This window comes from Xenopus tropicalis, chromosome 6, assembly GCF_000004195.4.
Source record: "Xenopus tropicalis strain Nigerian chromosome 6, UCB_Xtro_10.0, whole genome shotgun sequence".
NCBI lineage: Eukaryota > Metazoa > Chordata > Amphibia > Anura > Pipidae > Xenopus > Xenopus tropicalis.
The window spans coordinates 3,116,031-3,134,898 of NC_030682.2; the positions used below are offsets into that span (position 1 = coordinate 3,116,031).

Consider the following 18,868-nt stretch of genomic DNA (forward strand, 5'->3'; position numbering starts at 1 on the left):
AGACAGTAGATTTTCTAGCTGATTTATTGAGAATTTCCCCTCAAACCCCACTAGCCCCGCCCATCTGTTCCACTTCCTGCTGCCTCCTTTCCCAGGCTGTGCAGGGGGCGGTGACACTGTAGGATAGGAACCAATCAGCAGCTAGGCTGGCCTGATAGGGAACTGAAGCCTGTCTGTGCTTGTGTGACTGCAGGGCTGTGATTGGCTCTCCCCCTCTTACTGTGCTTCTGGCAGGGACCGTTAGGACACGCCCACCCCTCATTTGAAACCCAGACAGGGACCTGAGAGGATCTATAGGGAGCCCCAATAAAGGGGCCATTGTTACAGATAGGGTTAATGTTTAGCCCAAAGGGAAACCAGCACCAACTGTAAAAACCAGGATCGTTGCTGCTATTGAGATGCTGAAAGTTTTTTACAGTTTATTTCCCCTTTAATACTCAGGGCTGGAGCCCTAGGATGCTGTGGTAGGTGGCCAGTGCAGGGCATTTTATTCCTATAAAACTACAATTTGCCTTTTGTATAACTTATAAATAAACTTGCGTTACTGTTTGTGCAATAACATTGTGCTCCCTCTCTATATGTGTGCAACAGAATCAATAGAATATACGGATATTTGTTACAAAACATGGACTGGCTGTAGCAGAGGGATTCGACTCAGCTGGCCAATCAAGAAGCCTGAAAGCCTGGCCAGTCAGCCTACAGGGGAGCTCTGACTGAGAGATATAGAGACATGGGTGTCCGCAGAAAATTTTCCAAGGGGGGGCAAGTAAGCTAGCATCATCCTGCAACAGACAAATATAAATATATATATATATTTTTTTTTTTGCAGGATGATACTAGGGGAGGGTAAAGATGGCCCATACACAGACTGACCTACAGCTAATGTGACACTTAGTGGATTCGCTGCTGGCGTAAAAAATTAACCTCCCAACTACCTCTTGCCGTTCCCACTGACTCCCAGGGATACTGTACAAAAGTGCGGGGGGGGGGCTTTTTTTTTTTACCCTAAAATGTTTAGGATGTAAAAGTATTTATACGCGCACTTCTGTTAGGGGATCTGCAAACATTTGTGTTTGGGATCAGTTAGCTTAAAGGGGTAGTTCGCATTCAAATTCACTTTTATTTTTAATGGTTTTTCAGTTATTTAGCTTTTTGTTCAGCAGCTCTCCATTTGGTATTTCAGCAGCTATTTGGTTGCTAGGGTCTTATTTACCCTAGCAACCAGGTAGTGGTTTAAACAAGAGATGGGAATATGAATAGTTAAGGGGCCTACTTGGAAAAATAAGTAATACAAAATTATAATAATAATAAAATTGTAGCCTCACAGAGCAATATTTTTGGCCCCCATTTGAAATCTGTATAGAGGCAGAAGAGAAAGGCAAATTATTCAAAAAAAATTAATTAGGAAGACCAATTGCAAAGTTGCTAGGAATAGGCCATTTTATAACATACTAAAGGTTAACTTAAAAGTAAACCACCCCTTTAGATGTGTTAATGTTAGTTTTATAGCAAGAAAGGCAGTGGGTACTGACTCCCCATTATATACAGTGAGACACAGTCCGTATTTACAAACCCAGCACATTATATACAGTGAGACGCAGTCCGTATTTACAAACCCAGCACATTATATACAGTGAGACACAGTCCGTATTTACAAACCCAGCACATTATATACAGTGAGAAGCAGTCCGTATATACAAACCCAGCACATTATATACAGTGAGACGCAGTCTGTATTTACAAACCCAGCACATTATATACAGTGAGACGCAGTCTGTATTTACAAACCCAGCACATTATATACAGTGAAACACAGTGGGTACAGATGGCAGATATTCAGGCCCTGGCACTATAACACTGGCACTGATACACAGCATTGGCCCCACTGTAACTTACTATAAATGAACAAAACAATGACAAAAAAAAAAATAGTAAGTGCAAAAAACAACAACGAATATATAAACACACAATGATCTTTTTCAGAGGGAAAGAGTTAACTTACCCTCCATCTGTTAGGGTAGGGGATAGATTATAAATTATTATAGATGTCAGGTCAGGCAAAAAACAATTTAATGTCAGCTAGTGATTCTTTAGAACTGTATAGTACCTGTGTATAGTACCTGTGTATAGTACCTGGGTATAGTGCCTGGGTATAGTACCTGGGTATAGTGCCTGGGTATAGTACCTGGGTATAGTGCCTGGGTATAGTACCTGTGTATAGTACCTGGGTATAGTACCTGGGTATAGTACCTGGGTATAGTACCTGGGTATAGTACCTGGGTATAGTGCCTGTGTATAGTGCCTGGGTATAGTGCCTGTGTATAGTGCCTGGGTATAGTGCCTGTGTATAGTACCTGGGTATAGTACCTGTGTATAGTACCTGGGTATAGTACCTGGGTATAGTACCTGGGTATAGTGCCTGGGTATAGTACCTGGGTATAGTGCCTGTGTATAGTGCCTGGGTATAGTGCCTGGGTATAGTGCCTGGGTATAGTGCCTGGGTATAGTGCCTGGGTATAGTGCCTGTGTATAGTGCCTGTGTATAGTGCCTGGGTATAGTGCCTGGGTATAGTGCCTGGGTATAGTGCCTGGGTATAGTGCCTGGGTATAGTGCCTGGGTATAGTGCCTGTGTATAGTGCCTGTGGGATGAAATCTGCAGCAAAAGTTGAGAGTTGGTTCTTAGGTAAAGTTACAGCTGCAGATTCTTCTTTTCAGTCTTCATTTCTGTTTCCAGTTTGCAAAATCTCCCGATCCCTGTGTGCATCTGTGCTCTGATTGGTCAATTTTACTGTCTGTCAAGGAAGTTGTGCTCTGATTGGAGAATCCACAAGAAGAAAGATCCAATCGGAGCACAGCAAAACGGGCTTGAGGGGACAGTGCAGAAACGGAGTAAGGTTTTTTTTTTTGTTTTTTTTGTTACTTTTCCAGGGGGGGGCAAGTGCCCCCTCTTGCCCCCTTCTGTGGACGCCCATGCATAGAGAGGTGTCTGTGAATCCAACATACAGGAGTCTATGTGGCTGAACACACAGTTGTACAGAGTTATACACTCGTTTGTTACCCCTGTATCTGGATGCTAAAGTAAGATTTGTATCTGCATGTGTAAGCCTGCTGGGCCTGAAGTGCTGTGTATATATATATATCTATATATGTGGATATAAAGGATATAAACAACAAGTTGCGTTACTGTTATATGTACAAATGCAGCTCCATCAGCCCCCAGCCCGGCTCCATTCCTTTACTTCCCCTTTACCCATGTTTGCTGTTGAGGGGTGTGGCCTGATGACGCAGCAGCCAATCAGCTTTCCCTCTGCTCTGTCACTCACACTTTTCTGCGTCACTAACGCCCCCCCCCGGGAGCCGGAGAGTCAGGGGGATGGGGGGCTGCATTAATAATTAGCCATAACTATAAATTCTCAAAGTGTTTGTATGGACTTTATATATTGAATACTATGAAAACATATTTCCTGATTGTTCCCCTTTAATAGGAATAGGACTTTTTATATTGGGGCTCCTCAAACTTTTTGGGGGTCCGACTATTCTTAGTCCCTCCCCCCGGCCCCCGCTGCATCTCCCCCCTGGCTGCTACCTGTCTCTCTCAGTGAGACCCTCGGCCCCAGCGGGCATGGGCGGGGTAATGACCTTGGGGGGCTGTATCCGGCCCATGGGCTGCAGTTTGGGGACCCCCCGCCCATAGTTCTTGTTTAACCAGATCCCTTGGGCTAAAAAGCTTAGGTAATTTGTATCCTAGCAACCAATTGGCTGCCGAATAATAACTGAAATAATCAAAAATTAAGACCAATTGCAAATGTCTGTGGCATTTCTAGCCATATTGCTTTTATCCAGGGTTTAGTTCTCCTTTAGTCTAATATGGTACTGGGACCAGTAAGCTATAAATGGCAGTAAAGCAGCCTGTGAGAGGGAGTGCAGTGTTAGTCTGGCTCCTGTGCTGGTTTCTGTGTATATGGGGGGCACAGAGCCCCTCAGTGACTGCTAATATCCTTATCATTTACAGTAGGGGGTACATTATCCCTTATAATACATGAGTGATACTCAGAGTTCCCTGTATAACTCAGCCTGCAGCCTTGTGCCTTTATATGGGGGGCACAGAGCCCCTCAGTGACTGCTAATATCCTTATCATTTACAGTAGGGGGTACATTATCCCTTATAATACATGAGTGATACTCAGAGTTCCCTGTATAACTCAGCCTGCAGCCTTGTGCCTGTATATGGGGGGCACAGAGCCCCTCAGTGGCTGCTAATATCCTTATCATTTACAGTAGGGGGTACATTATCCCTTATAATACATGAGTTATACTCAGAGTTCCCTGTATAACTCAGCCTGCAGCCTTGTGCCTTTATATGGGGGGCACAGAACCCCTCAGTGACTGCTAATATCCTTATCATTTACAGTAGGGGGTACATTATCCCTTATAATACATGAGTGATACTCAGAGTTCCCTGTATAACTCAGCCTGCAGCCTTGTGCCTTTATATGGGGGGCACAGAACCCCTCAGTGACTGCTAATATCCTTATCATTTACAGTAGGGGGTACATTATCCCTTATAATACATGAGTGATACTCAGAGTTCCCTGTATAACTCAGCCTGCAGCCTTGTGCCTTTATATGGGGGGCACAGAACCCCTCAGTGACTGCTAATATCCTTATCATTTACAGTAGGGGGTACATTATCCCTTATAATACATGAGTGATACTCAGAGTTCCCTGTATAACTCAGCCTGCAGCCTTGTGCCTTTATATGGGGGGCACAGAACCCCTCAGTGACTGCTAATATCCTTATCATTTACAGTAGGGGGTACATTATCCCTTATAATACATGAGTGATACTCAGAGTTCCCTGTATAACTCAGCCTGCAGCCTTGTGCCTGTATATGGGGGGCACAGAGCCCCTCAGTGGCTGCTAATATTAATACTCTAATACACGGCACGTTCCCATATAACAATCCCAGCACAGTACAATAGGGAGGCACAACAATCAGGTGACAGTGTGAGGATGAAATCAGTTTCCCCACAGCAGCCATTTTAGATACAAGGGCTCTGCCTGTCTCCCCATTACAGACGTTTGGGTATATGTTACACACACTGCAGGAACTGCTAGAAGCAGGGAATTGCTACAGCTAAAGGCAAACAGGCTGCTGCAGGAAAGAAATAACCTTTAGAAGCAACTATAGAACTTGTGAGGGGATTAGAGCAGTGGCAGCCATCTTAGCTCTTCTGTGGGGCTGATGCACTGAGGGGGCCAGACCAAGTGATACATACAGGGGGGTTTGGGAAAGTCCATTAAGGGCTGAAGGCAAAGGTTCTGCTCAGTGTTTGGCTGTGATTTATACACAGAAGTGAGCTGGTCTGTCAGAAACTCTGTGTCCCTTAATTACAGCCTAATAACCAGTAAAACATAATAACTAATAATGAATAGTTGTGGGTACCACATAGGATCCCATGTATACATTAAGCATTGTTGTACTAATAAAGATATGAAACCCACTGAGAGACATACAGAGGAGAGCTGGGAGCGGGTACATGTGAAAGCTCGGGAGCGAGCGTGTTTGCGTAGGGGTGAGCGTTTGCGTGGGGGTGAGCGTTTGCGTGGGGGTGAGCGTTTGCGTGGGGGTGAGCGTTTGCGTGGGGGTGAGCGTTTGCGTAGGGGTGAGCGTTTGCGTAGGGGTGAGCGTTTGCGTAGGGGTGAACGTTTGCGTGGGGGTGAGCGTTTGCGTGGGGGTGAGCGTTTGCGTGGGGGTGAGCGTTTGCGTGGGGGTGAGCGTTTGCGTAGGGGTGAGCGTTTGCGTGGGGGTGAGCGTTTGCGTAGGGGTGAGCGTTTGCGTGGGGGTGAGCGTTTGAGTGGGGGTGAGCGTTTGCGTGGGGGTGAGCGTTTGCGTGGGGGTGAGCGTTTGCGTGGGGGTGAGCGTTTGCGTGGGGGTGAGCGTTTGCGTGGGGGTGAGCGTTTGCGTGGGGGTGAGCGTTTGCGTGGGGGTGAGCGTTTGCGTGGGGGTGAGCGTTTGCGTGGGAGTGAGCGTGTTTGCGTAGGGGTGAGCGTTTGAGTGGGGGTGAGCGTTTGCGTGGGGGTGAGCGTTTGCGTAGGGGTGAGCGTTTGTGTGGGGATGTGGGAGGAGCTGAGGTGCTGTCAGTCAGGGGATCTGCTGCTGCTGCTGCAGAGAGAGGGGAAATTACCTACATTTCTGTAAAAAAAACCAATTCCACTTCAACAAAGAAAATGAGAGTTTTGCTAATACTTGGGACAACTATGGAGAACTGCTGTATCATAAAATGTTCAATATTAATTAAATAATAGTGCGGCACTACGGAGACATCCCAGAACATCTACTCACACTCATAAAGCAAGAGGAGAAAGAGACTCATCTGTACCGGAGTGGGACTGTACCCTCAAACATACACCCTCAAATCTCAGCTACAGGAATACAGAAAGAAGATAAAGGCAATTGGAGTGTTTTATCAAGGTAATTCTCAGTGTGACATTGCACTTAGACTGCACTTAGACTGCACTTGCACTCTCACCTGATAATAATAATAATGAGAAAAGGCCCAACTCACACACAGACAGTGGGACATTCATGTTAAACAGGTGCCTGAGGGAGTGAGGCTGCACCTTTATTGTGTTACATAGTTTCCCCCCAGGGGGCAAATTAAGGCTCCACCCTCTCGTTATCCCATGCTAATTACCTGCCTTTGATAAACATGTGACTATGCTAATGAAGGGCGTTAGAGTACAGGAACCCATCAGCCTTCCTTTCCATATTGTGGGAGGAACCTTTTCCCCCAAACAAAGGCCCCGCCCATAGGGGGTGGGATCCAAAATGGGCTAAAAAGCTGCGGGAATGAGAGCTGAGTTAGTTTGGGGAAGAGACGTGTGGGTACAGGGTACAGGGGCTCTGCAGGCTAATGAGGAGACTCTGCCCAAGGACAGGTAACTATATCAGTGTTTCCTTGGCACTGATCCCTGAATTCTGTGCCACTGGGCTCAGCTTGTGGCTACTGATTTGCCTATTTGTTTGCCTCTCATACTGCTCACGTATTGCTTTTGTGCCCTTATGTGATTGCTTTGCTCTTTTCAGTGCTTATTTCAGTATATATTATTTCCAAGAATAATGCTTTGTTTATTACATGACTGAGGGCTCATTTACTAACCACCAATTTTTAATTTTAAAGTCGAATCAGATTTTTATTTAGAAGTTGCAGAGAAAAAAAACACTGCAACTTTTGCGAGATTTACTATGTGTCTAAACATCCAAATTTGCCAGTTTAAATTTACCAAGTGTAGAAGTCAGTGGGGAAGGTCCTTTCCCTTCCCTTGAAGTTCTTTCTTCAAAACTTTACATAGTTACATAGTTACATAGTTACATAGGGTTGAAAAAAGACCAGAGTCCATCAAGTTCAACCCATCCAAGTAAACCCAGCACACAACCTATACTAACCAATCTATACACTCACATACATAAACTATAAATACAACCACTAGTACTAACTGTAGATATTAGTATCACAATAGCCTTGGGTATTCTGATTGATCAAGAACTCATCCAGGCCCCTCTTATAGGCATTAACAGAATCTGCCATTACCCCATCACTAGGGGCATTCCCCAACCCCCTCACTGCCCTCCCCGTGAAAAACCCCCTACGCTGCTTCAAATGGAAGCTCCTTTCCTCTAATCTAAAGGGGTGACCTCTGGTGCGCTGATTGTTTTTATGGGAAAAAAGAACATCCCCCAACTGCCTATAATCCCCTCTAATGTACTTGTACAGAGTAATCATGTCCCCTCGCAAGCGCCTCTTTTCCAGAGAAAACAACCCCAACCTCGACAGTCTCACCTCATAGTTTAACCCTTCCATCCCCTTAACCAGTTTAGTTGCACGTCTTTGCACTTTCTCCAGCTCATTAATATCCTTCTTAAGGACTGGAGCCCAAAACTGCACCGCATACTCACTGTAACTGCCCCCCATACTCACTGTTACTGCCCCCATACTCAAGGTGAGGCCTTACCAGGGACCTATAAAGGGGCAAAATTATGTTCTCATCCCTTGAGTCAATGCCCTTTTTTATACAAGACAGCACTTTATTTGCTTTAGTAGCCACAGAATGACACTGCCTGGCATTAGACAACTTGTTATCAACAAAAACCCCCAGATCCTTCTCCATTAAGGATACCCCCAACTCACTCCCATTCAGTAGATAGTTTGCGTTTATATTATTTCTACCAAAGTGCATAACTTTGCACTTATCAACATTGAACCTCATTTTCCAGTTTGCTGCCCAGTTATCTAATTTTGTCAAATCGCTCTGCAAAGCGGCAGCATCCTGCATGGAACTTATAGTTTTGCACAATTTAGTGTCATCAGCAAAAATAGAAACAGTACTGTCTATGCCCCCCTCCAGGGCATTAATAAACAAGTTAAAAAGCAAAGGCCCAAGGACTGACCCCTGCAGTACTCCACTAACCACACTGGTCCAATTAGAAAATGTTCCATTTACAACCACTCTTTGTACTCTATCCTTCAGCCAGTTCTCTATCCAATTACAAATATTATGTTCTAGGCCAATATTCCTTAATTTGATCATTAACCTTCTGTGAGGTACTGTATCAAACGCTTTAGCAAAGTCCAAGTAGATGACATCAACTGCCATTCCAGCATCAAGGTTCCTGCTCACCTCCTCATAAAAGGCGACTAAATTAGTCTGGCAAGATCTGTTACGCATAAAACCATGCTGGCACAAACTAATAGTATTGTGAACTGCAATGTATTCAAGTACCCTATCCCTTATTACCCCTTCCAGAAGCTTTCCTACTACTGATGTCAGACTAACAGGCCTATAGTTTTCAGGCTGAGAACGGGATCCCTTTTTAAATAACGGCACCACATTAGCAATCCGCCAGTCTCTTGGCACCATGCCAGACCTCAATGAATCCTGAAAAATTAAGTGAAGAGGTTTGGCAATCACAGCGCTCAGCTCATTTAATACCCTGGGATGAATCCCATCCGGCCCTGGACCTTTGTTTACCTTTACATGTTCAAGTCTCTTTTGAATTTCCTCCCGAGTGACCCACGCGCCAGTAGCTAAATTACTAGAACTGGGCATATTACAAGGGAAGCCTTCATTATCTGGCTCCTCAGATGTATAGACAGATGAAAAATAAGAGTTCAAAATTTCAGCTTTTTCCCCGTTCTCATCAACCAACTTACCCCCCCGTGATAATAAAGTTCCCACCCCTTCTTGCTTCTTTTTTTTACTATTCACATAATTAAAAAATAATTTAGGATTCTTTTTACTCCTAGCAGCAATATCCCTTTCCATTTCTATTTTAGCTTGCCTGATAGCTTTTTTGCATGCTTTATTTGCCCCCCTGTACCTGATGAAAGCCCCAGCTGCCCCAGCTAACTTGAATGCCCTAAAAGCATGTTTTTTCTTACCAACCTCGACACTAACACTTTTATTCAGCCATAAAGGTTTTGCTTTGTGATGCCTCTCCTTGCTTACAAGGGGGATATACTGTTGTGTATACCTACAAAGCAATGTTTTAAAGATTTTCCTTCTGTGCCTAACCCCATGAAAAGCCTTTCCCAGCTGACACATTGCAGAGATGCCCTTATACTGGCAAAGTCTGCACATCTAAAATTAAGCGTATTAGTTACTCCCTTATAGCGCTGTCTCTGCAGCATTATCTCAAAGGAGACCATGTTGGGATCACTGTTCCCCAAATGCCCCCCCCACACAAATGTTAGAGATGAGTTCATTATTATTAGAAATCACCAGGTCCAAAATAGCGTCATTCCTAGTGGGTTCTTGAACTGCCTGAAATAAAAAGTTGTCATTTAGCATATTTACAAACCTACTAGCTTTTTCTGACTTAGCCACCCCATTACTCCAGTCAGTGCCGGATAATTAAAGTCCCCCATAATAACAACTTGACCCAGTTTTGAAGCCTCCTCCATTTGCAACAATAGCTGGGACTCATCCCCCTCATCTATACGGGGGGGTTTATAGCATACACCAATGATCATTTTCTTTGTGACCTTCAGCCCTACTGACATTTCTACCCAAAGAGATTCAATGTTTTCATTGGTAATGTCTTTATTACATGGCTTTAAGTCTGACTTTACGTAAAGACAAACCCCTCCACCCTTTTTAATCTCTCTGTCCCTCCTAAAAAGTGTATAACCATTTAAATTCACAGCCCAGTCGCATTTATCATCCCACCAGGTCTCAGTGATACCTATTAAATCATAATTTCCAATACATGCAATAGCTTGCAGCTCCCCTAATTTACCCGACAAGCTACACGCATTACCCAGCATGCAGCAGAGATTACTACTTCTCCCTCTGATGTTACATTAGCTAAGGGAGAATTAGAGCTAAGGCAAATATGAGACTGCTTTCCTTGTAACGGAAGCTCCTTATCTGATAAACTATATGCCCCCCTCACTCCTCCCCCACAACCCTTTGCTAGTCCCCCTACCCCGTCTACACTGATTTTCCCATGGAATTGCAAAAATCCAAAAATAGGAAAAAAAAAAAAAAGCTCCAGCAGATTAACTGCAAAACATTTATTATGGAATTTCCCATGGAATTCTAGCTCACCCACCCCCCCCCATGTCTAGTTTAAACACTCCTCCAACCTCTTAACCATTCTCTCCCCTAGCACAGCAGACCCCCTTCCATTGAGGTGCAATCCGTCACTGGGCTTTGTCTGAAAACTCAACCTCTAAAATTCTCGCAGCGACTGATAAAGTCTAGATTTTCATGGTGACAACTCAAAAAAGTCACGTTTTTTGCGACTTTTCTTACAGTGACTTTTTCTTCGGACTTTTTTTTAGTAGATATTAGACGTTCGGGAAAACAAATTTAGTTGATTTTGAAAATAAAAAATGGAGATCGATTGGGACGCTCTGTCGTGCCCTCAAGTTGCCTGACTATCAGGATGGGACACTTTAGCCCTTAGCAGGTTTATAGATCACTTGGCTGCGGTCACTTGGCTATAGTTCTAGGTAAGTTAATAGTTGATGCCATAAAGCAGGGCAGGGCTGCTGCTTTAATCATAATTACAGTTGTTTTAGTGAAAGTGCCGATTAACAACAAAGCAAATACGAGCAGAAACTCAATTGACAAAAGTACAAAAACAATATAAAAGTTCTTGGTTTATTATTGACAGTTTGTTTTTACTGTTGATTCCAATCTGAATGTCATTACTTCTTCTCTTTAACATATTTGCTTGAAAAAAAGAAGCTCCACTTCTCTGATTCTTTGGATAAAGACAAGAGGCCATTAGACCGTGCAACTTCTCCAACACCAGGAAATCCACACATTGGAGAGAAAAACCTGTATCCGACTGAGAAAAAGCTTTAGTGCAATGAGCATTCCCAACTCCCAGATGGAACTTCCCTCAGTGGCACAACATGAATGCCCAGAATGTGGGAAAAGATTTTCAAAACAGAAGATACTTATTATTCACCAGAAAATTCACACAGGGGAAAACCCCTATGCATGCACAGAATGTGGGAAACACTTCTCTCAAATGAGTAATCTACGCAGACACCAGAGGATTCATACAGGGATAAAACCACTCGTGTGTATAGAATGTGGGAAAAGCTTCTCCCGTAAAAGCAGCCTGCAGGAACATTTCAGATTTCACACAGGGGAAAGGCTATTTCCTTGTTCAGAATGTGGGAAAAGTTTCTTTTCAAAGAGCCACCTTACCAGGCATCACCGAACTCACACAGGGGTGAAACCGTTTCCTTGTGCAGAATGTGGGAAACGTTTCTTTTACAAGAGTGACCTTACCAGTCATCAACAAACTCACACAGGAGAGAAACTGTTTCCTTGTGCAGAATGTGGGAAACGTTTCTTTTCAAAGAGTGACCTTACCAGGCATCACCAAACTCACACAGGGGAGAAACCATTTCCTTGTGTAGAATGTGGCAAATGTTTCTTTTTAAAGGGTGACCTTACAAGGCATCACCAAACTCACACAGGGGAGAAACCATTTCCTTGTGTAGAATGTGGCAAATGTTTCTTTTCAAAGGGCAACCTTAATAGGCATCACCAAACCCACACAGGGGAGAAACCATTTCCTTGTGCAGAATGTGGAAAAAGTTTCATTTCAAAGTTCCAACTTACCAGTCATCAACAAACTCACACAGGGGAGAAACCATTTCCTTGTGCAGAATGTGGAAAAAGTTTCATTTCAAAGAGTGACCTTACCAGGCATCACCAAACTCACACAGGGGAGAAACCATTTCCTTGTGGAGAATGTGAGAAAAGTTTCTTTTCAAAGGGCCACCTTACCAGGCATCACCGAACTCATACAGGAGAGAAACCATTTCCTTGTGCAGAATGTGGAAAAAGTTTCATTTCAAATAGTGACCTTTCCAGGCATCACCGAACTCACACAGGGGAGAAACTATTTCCTTGTGCAGAATGTGGGAAAAGTTTCATTACAAAGGGCCACCTTACCAGGCATCACCGAACTCATACAGGGGAGAAACCATTTCCTTTTGCAGAATGTTCTTTATAAATCCACCCATGTCTGTACGTTTTGCGCCCAACACCCTCTATGGACTATATACTAACTATGAGCCCTTGTTTAGCTTCCCTAGACAGATATGTATATGAACACCAATATATTTGCACTTTCTCTGGGCCAAACATCAGAACATCTGGACTAAACATCAGAACAGTTCATACTTTTTTCTTTTAATCCCATTGACCTAATATATTTGTGGGAGAACATTAGCTATAGAAGAAGCCTGAAGAATATATTTTGACATCAAACAGGATGTGAGAACGGCATATGAAAGAGCAGTAGCATGTAATCACTCTGATTTGTTGGGGGCAAATAGATCTACTAGTAGAATAATAATAAATACAGGTATGGATTGATAGGATTCCCATTGCTTAAGCACTACATATAGTAGGAATGTGCACTTTATTGAACGAGAAGTAAGTAGACATTGGGAGATATTGTTGCAGGATCCAACTTTAGGGGGGCTCCTGAGAAATAAACCCTCTGTCGTATTTCGTAAGGGGAGAGATATAGCATCTTGGGTATCAAAAAGTCTTTATGATTCCTTTACTATTGATATGAATTCCGCTTGGCTGAGGTATAAACGTACTTACCGCTGCGGAAAAAATCGTTGTAAAACATGTTCTGTTATTAACATTTCTAAAGCAATTGTAAGTTCCAATACAGGCGAGGAGTATGGTATTAAGCAACATTATAACTGTACATTGTTGTGTATATTAAATCAATCCGGGTCACGGCACCAAAATGTTGTGTATAGTGGAGATGTAGTATATTACAAATATACTGGAGATTCCAAGATTTACCACAACCAGGTAAAAGGAAACAACCACGGTTCTTTTCCAGAGATGAAGCTAATTTATTTCGATTATCCAGCCCAGAGACAGCAAGTGATACAGAGTTCCTTTTAAAAATGCCCACAGGGTCTGTTCTATAGGGATCAGCCTTCAGGACTTCTCCCTAACCTAACTCATCTATCTTTGTGTGTGTTTCTACGTTACTGTCCATCTATGTGACTATCAGAGTTTCCTTAGTTATACTCTTAGAATCTCACTGACCAAAGTAGGGATGTGTTCTGATTGGCTGACAAGATAATCAGGTATCAGAATCTTATTGTGTTAGTCAGTCGGGCAGTTCCCATAAGGAGCCCGTCTCACCATAAACAACAGTACACACAATTCAACTTTGAAATGCAAAAGACCCTCCAGTTGGCTTCCTGGGATATCTTGGTGTTGATCACCCCCCTATAATAAATCCCAAGGTAACCAACACACAGGCACTTCAAAGCAATCCCAACTTAAGCAACTTAATTACCATCTGACTGACTCATTGTTTAAATCTATACAGATATCTTGTGCACTATGTACATTCATATAATTAAATGATACTAATTTCATACACTTGCAGGTAAGTATGCACAGTCCCCAAACATATTACTACACTCCCCCACTTGGATCAGTTCTGCTCAGAATTGATCCACAACACATTAAAACATTCTTTTTTTTTTTATATAACTGTATAACATGATAGTTTGTAATTGTGTTATAGAGAATGCTAAACCAAGGCTCTTGAATTTTCTAGAAATGCTAATAGAACTGGTTACATATCACTTCTCCAGCTCTTTTTTCCCATTTAGGATGAATAAGTATCCAAATCTATTGCAAGTGGCAGGTTTTGGTGGGTATATACAGGATTAGTTGCAACACTGAATGAGTCGATCATTTCCTTTCCAGTCATCAGTAGATATTTTTAGTCACCAGTCAGAAATATTCACCTGCTTACTTAGTTGTACTTACTAAGTTGTACTTAGTCTTTGCAGAGAATTAAATCCAGTCATTAAACAGACTGTGAAACATTTCTGTCCACAAACTCCATTCTTTCCAGGGTTGGGGTCTTTGTGACCCAGGCAGGATTCCTTGCCACTCCCATCACTCCCCCACTTCCCTACCCAGTACACAACACATTAAGTTCTTGCAGCATCTGGGGTTTTTCCTCCAAGCGTTTGGTTTTCTTTAGTTCCATGTAGCAGTGACTGATACACAGGATCTGGTATTGGTGCTGGTGTTGGGTGGATCTGTAGCTCGTGGTCTTCTTACAGTCAGATCTTTTTTTTTTCTTTCTCAGAAAACCCACATTTAGCCACAAACTCTAGCTTTGGACACAATATCACCCCTTACCTGATCTAGTCAGAATATTAACGGATATATCCATGCAAACATGCAGCCAAAACATCAATATTCTGAGTATATGTGTTCTTTATAAATCCACCCATGTCTGCACATTTAGCTTCCAACACCCTTCATAGACTATATGCTAAATATGAGCCCTTGTTTAGCATCTCTAGACAGATATGTATAGCAACACTAAAATATTTGCACTTTCTCTGGATTTTTTTCTTTTACATTGTAAAGTATAAACATATACAGAAAGACACTGAATAAAACAAAACACTGAATAAAACCAAGGTGGATGTTACTTAAGGTGGCCATACACGGACCGATTTTTTACTTACAAACGACCGATTCCCGAACGATCCGATGCTATCGTTAAGTTATCGTATAGTTGGTGGTGTACGAACGATCGTCGGCCCACTAAACGAGCCGACATTATCGTCGCCAAAATCGATCGGCCAGGTTTAAAAATTTTGGTCGTTTAACGATAAAATCTGCCAGAGTGTCAGACATTTGTCTTTCAACGATTGTTCTCTGCGCATGTTACGATTGCCAGCAACGACATCGATTGTACGTAGATGTACGATCGTAGGTATTTTACGATAATGATGCGACAAAATCTTTCCCGAATTATCGTTGCCCGTGGATGGCATATCGTATGGGAACTCGATCGCCATACGATTGTTTGTCGATATAATCGTTCATCGCACAACGAGCGAAATCGCCTCGTGTATGGCCACCTTTAGTTAAAAGTAGACATTCAAGTCCTGAAACTTTGTAAATAATGTCCTGTGTGTATGTTAATGAGTTCTTTTCATTGCATTTCCATCTTCCCACTTAAGACTGATTTAGACACTGACAAACATCACAACAGTTCATTCAATTTTTCCTTTAAAAATCCCATTGACCTATTATATTTGTGGGAGAACATTAGCTATAGAAGAAGTCTGAAGAATATATTTTGACATCAAACAGTATCCAGGCCATTGCACGACTGCATCCAGTCAATAAACTTCTGTGGTGTCACCACCCAACACCTCTCCCTCTGTGTCATGCAAATTCCTTCACACCCCCACTTGGAAACTTTAGGTCTCATCTATCAATGCTCTACTGTCATTAAAAAAATTTGAAAAGCTGCTTAAGTGTGAGATGAAAAAAAAAAAAAGTTTAACATGACCAAAAAAAAAATTCAGACACATTTATCCTTCTGCTTGAAGATCTTTTCCTGGAAGATAAAACTTAGAGAAAAATATTAATTTATATATTCTACATAAATTACATTGTCTCGAGATAAATGAAAGGAAAGTGCAATTGAACATTTAAGTGGCATGTATGGGTTTAGAATTCTATTAAAGTTCCTCCCCCATGGTCCTTAACACCAGAATGTGTAAGAGGGGCACGCCTTAATTTGGAAAGTTCTGTTTCCAGTAAAGAAACTTGTTGTTTTAAAAGATCCCTTTCAGCCCTGATCTTATCATATTCAAATTTAAGTTTTTCATGTTCCCTTTTTAGTTGGGGGAAGGGTATCCAAGTTCTAGATTTACGATCATTTTGATTGTTTTCTCTATTCTGCCATCTAGATTCATATTTTCCTTTCTGGCGGACTGAATTGTAAACCCCCTTTCCTCTTTGAGGCCATTTAAAACCAACATACTTTTTCCTTTGTTGACCCTCTATTCTAAAAATTCTAGCAGCATCCACTACAAAACTTTCCTCCTTATTCCTCTTTCGCCACAAATTATCTGCCCTCAACAGAATGTCTTTTAGATCCGTAGGATCAGGAGTGATAGATAATATTCCTTCCCTGACAGCCTCCTCTAAAGCTTCTAGTAACATAACCCTATGAATTAAACCGCCATGTTCAAATCCTGGATTATCAATTAGAATTTGTTCCATTACTGTGGCTATTCTATGGGATAATTCATAAGGACATTCCTGCTTCATTTGCTTTAATTTACCGGACAAAGACACATTTGATGTGATACCATACAGAGCTCTAAGTATTTCCTTTAACCCTTCCCTTGCCCTGCGCTGCTGCCCACAGTTCTGTACAATCCTTACCCATAAACCATTTCCAACTACTCTCGGCAACACTCTATCTACATCCTCAGGATTCACATTATACGTCTCTCTGACCCTTTGTAACTCACAGAACCACTTCATGAATCTGTTGATATCATATCTCGGTACCTGCCCAATCTCTCTAACTATTGCATCCATCTCTTGGGGCTTTAATTGTTTTGAGATGAGCTGTACCTCCCCTGTATTGTCAGTATTTAATACAGTTGTAGTGACAACAGGGGCTGCTGGGAAACTACATGCTTGATCTAATTCATTCCAAGGGTACAGTTGTTTATGTCCTTTAATTTCTGTGTTAAATTTAGAAATATTGTTTTCACAAGATTGGTCAGAATTATTCCCAACCTTATCAAAAGCAATATTTATTGCATGTTTATGCTCCTCCAGCTCCTTTTCTACATCCTGTATTTTCACTGACCATCATTTACCCCAGTTAAGTGGTCACATAGATTGGCCTCTCAAGCACTGCCCCCCAGTGGTTATGGCAGGTAACCTTAACTCTGAGATCTTTTCATTTGACTCTCTCAGTAAAGTCGTATACTTATCTGCCTGTTCTGTAATATCAGTCTCCTTTTGTTTAATAATTTCTGCCATTTTTAAACAGCAGGAGACCAATCCCTGTATGATAAGTCCTTTGCGTTTTGCTTCCTTAGTTTTTTTTATCAAAAACACTGTCAGCTATAAAATCTTTCATTAAATCCCAGGAATGTTTACATACTTGAGGGATTTCATATGGTCCCCCATGATTTTTAATATAACTAACCAACCAGGTGCTGACCATTTCTCCCTTAGTGCTATTACCACTGACTAAAGCCATTGTATATATAAAAGAGTGCTAACTTAAAATAAATTATATATATAATTAAAAAAAAAACAATATTCTTACCAACCCTTTTAGGTTCACAGTCACAGATTTCCAGACCACCGTCCTAGGGTTCCACACTTCCTTCCAGGGCTTCACTGCAGACTCTTGGGTCACAAATCTTCCACGCTTCTTCTGGTCACTAGTCACGGCACCAAAATGTTGCGATATATTAAATCAATCCGGGTCACGGCACCAAAATGTTGTGTATAGTGTAGATGTAGTATATTACAAATATACTGGATATTCCAATATTTACCACAACCAGGTAAAAGGAAACAACCACGGTTCTTTTCCAGAGATGAAGCTAATTTATTTTGATTATCCAGCCCAGAGACAGCAAGTGATACAGAGTTCCTTTTAAATATGCCCACAGGATCTGTTCTATAGGGATCAGCCTTCAGGACTTCTCCCTAACCTAACTCCTCTATCTTTGTGTGTGTTTCTACGTTACTGTCCATCTATGTGACTATCAGAGTTTCCTTAGTTATACTCTTAGAATCTCACTGACCAAAGTAGGGATGTGTTCTGATTGGCTGACAAGATAATCAGGTATCAGAATCTTATTGTGTTAGTCAGTCGGGCAGTTCCCATAAGGAGCCCGTCTCACCATAAACAACAGTACACACAATTCAACTTTGAAATGCAAAAGACCCTCCAGTTGGCTTCCTGGGATATCTTGGTGTTGATCACCCCCCTATAATAAATCCCAAGGTAACCAACACACAGGCACTTCAAAGCTTCCCAACTTAAGCAACTTAATTACCATCTGACTGACTCATTGTTTAAATCTGTACAGATATCTTGTGCACTATGTACATTCATATAATTAAATGATACTAATTTCATACACTTGCAGGTAAGTATGCACAGTCCCCAAACATATTACTACATACATCTGAGGCAGTCGTGTACTTAGCAACTTGTGGTTGGGGTGCCCAATATGTGGGTAAAACAGTTAGTGCCAGTGCCCGTATGTCGGAACATTTGTCGGCAATAGAAAGGGGAGGTACTAAATCAGCAATAGCTAAACGTATGCAAGATGTACATAAGTCTGCAAGTGACGTCTCTTTCTGAATTATTGACAAATAGTAGTTAGGCAGGTTATATATAGGCATTATGGTTGAACTTGATGGACGTATGTCTTTTTTCAACCCAACTTACTATGTTACTATGTTACTATGTTACTATGTAATGTGAGGAG

General features: G+C 42.1%; 1 protein-coding gene and 1 pseudogene across 4 annotated transcripts; one reads left to right on the forward strand and one right to left on the reverse strand.

The window, feature by feature from the left end:
* The first annotated feature begins 6,548 nt into the window (after nt 1-6,548).
* On the forward strand, nt 6,549-13,300 carry LOC100337650 (zinc finger protein). 4 transcript variants are annotated; one of them, NM_001172294.1, is given in 3 exon segments: nt 6,886-6,944; nt 11,256-12,293; nt 12,462-13,246. In NM_001172294.1, coding segments are annotated over 2 exon segments (996 nt in total). In that variant the 5' UTR covers nt 6,886-6,944; nt 11,256-11,382; the 3' UTR covers nt 12,547-13,246.
* Nucleotides 13,301-15,621: 2,321 nt separating this feature from the next.
* On the reverse strand, nt 15,622-18,237 carry LOC101734376 (annotated as a pseudogene).
* Nucleotides 18,238-18,868: the final 631 nt, after the last annotated feature.

Coding starts and splice junctions, on each gene's coding strand:
- LOC100337650 (XM_031903272.1), top strand. CDS start 11,383: ATGAGCATTCCCAACTCCCAGATGGAACTTCCCTCAGTGGCACAACAT.